Source organism: Arachis duranensis, chromosome 10, assembly GCF_000817695.3.
Source record: "Arachis duranensis cultivar V14167 chromosome 10, aradu.V14167.gnm2.J7QH, whole genome shotgun sequence".
Lineage (NCBI taxonomy): Eukaryota > Viridiplantae > Streptophyta > Magnoliopsida > Fabales > Fabaceae > Arachis > Arachis duranensis.
Window position 1 is genome coordinate 10,653,110 of NC_029781.3, and position 1,399 is coordinate 10,654,508.

A 1,399-nucleotide genomic window follows, 5' to 3' on the forward strand; every position below is an offset into this window, starting at 1 on the left:
TCAGCACATGCACCGGTACAACCATGCCAGTGCTGCAGAACCCCAGCTGTAGGTACCCATCTCCTCCAGCCTAGCTACGTACAGAAGCCATCTAATGTGAATGCGGTTCCCGGACTTGTCCGCAAACAGCTGCGTGCCCAACAACATCATGATGTACGCACGGGCATATCGGCGCACAGTCTCCTCATCTGCCCCCTCAAGGCACTCACCAAAAGTCTCCTGAAACCAGCTGCAGTTCACTGCGTACTTCTGAACCTGGCTAGGAGGAGGTATCACTCCGAGCAACTCCTGGAACCAGACCCAGGCTGGACGGCCACCCTGGATGTATATTTGGAACTCTGATAGGCACCCGCTCACGTAACGACCGTCCACTGGCAAACCCAGCTGGTATGCCACGTCCTGGAGTGTGATCGTGCACTCTCCGAACGGCATGTGAAACGTGTGCGTTTCCGGACGCCATCGCTCCACGAATGCACTGACAAGGGCCTCGTCTAACCGGAACCATCTGTCGTTCAGCCTTGCAAGATGGTATAGACCGGCCATCTGCAAGTACGGAACGTATCTGTCATCGAGTCGCATGCCCTGCTACCGCCGCATGCTCCTGATGCATCGCTGGGGCTATCCATGAAATGCACCGCATAGTTAGAACCAGCTTAATAACCAACGACAAGCGTAACCAGCACGATAACACATGAACAAAACAATGGACTAAATAAAACCACATAAAATTACATGAAAGATAACTGCATGTAAAACAAACCCATAGACCGCACAACTAAACCGCTAAGATAAAACAGCTTCAGGAGAACCACTAACATAAAACAGCTTACCTAAAACGGTTAACATAAAATAGCTAGCATAAAGTAACTAACACAAACCATCAACATAAAACCACTAACAAAAATCACTTACATATACCACTAACATAAACCGCTTGCATAAACCACTCACAAAAACCGCTAACATAAACCACCAACATAAACCACCAACATAAACCACTAACTTAAACCACTAACATAAACCACTAACATAAACAACCAACCTAAACCAGTAACATAAACAACTAACTTAAACCACTAACTAAAACCACTAACATAAACCAACAACATAAACCACTCACATAAACCACCTACATAAACCACTAACATAAACCACCATCTAACACACATGCAAAACCGCTAACTCGCAAATACCGCTAGAATCAGAAATATTTCCGTACTAACCTCGTCGTTGATGACCCCGGCTATATGAGTAACTCCGTCCAAGCGATACAAACGTTCCAGATCGTCTCCCATCTGTAGAGTATTCCATTCAGGTCTTCCTCGGAGAGGATCTGGGTCGTTTTCTCTGAGATTTGATGGGGTAGGGGGAAGGAAGAATAGTTCGAATGAGGGTGATT

General features: G+C 46.4%; 1 protein-coding gene across 1 annotated transcript; it reads right to left on the reverse strand.

The window, feature by feature from the left end:
* Window positions 1-579, reverse strand: LOC127742815 (protein MAIN-LIKE 1-like). The gene has a single exon (XM_052255555.1). It carries the CDS (start codon window positions 577-579, stop codon window positions 1-3), a length of 579 nt encoding a protein of 192 aa, XP_052111515.1.
* Window positions 580-1,399: the final 820 nt, after the last annotated feature.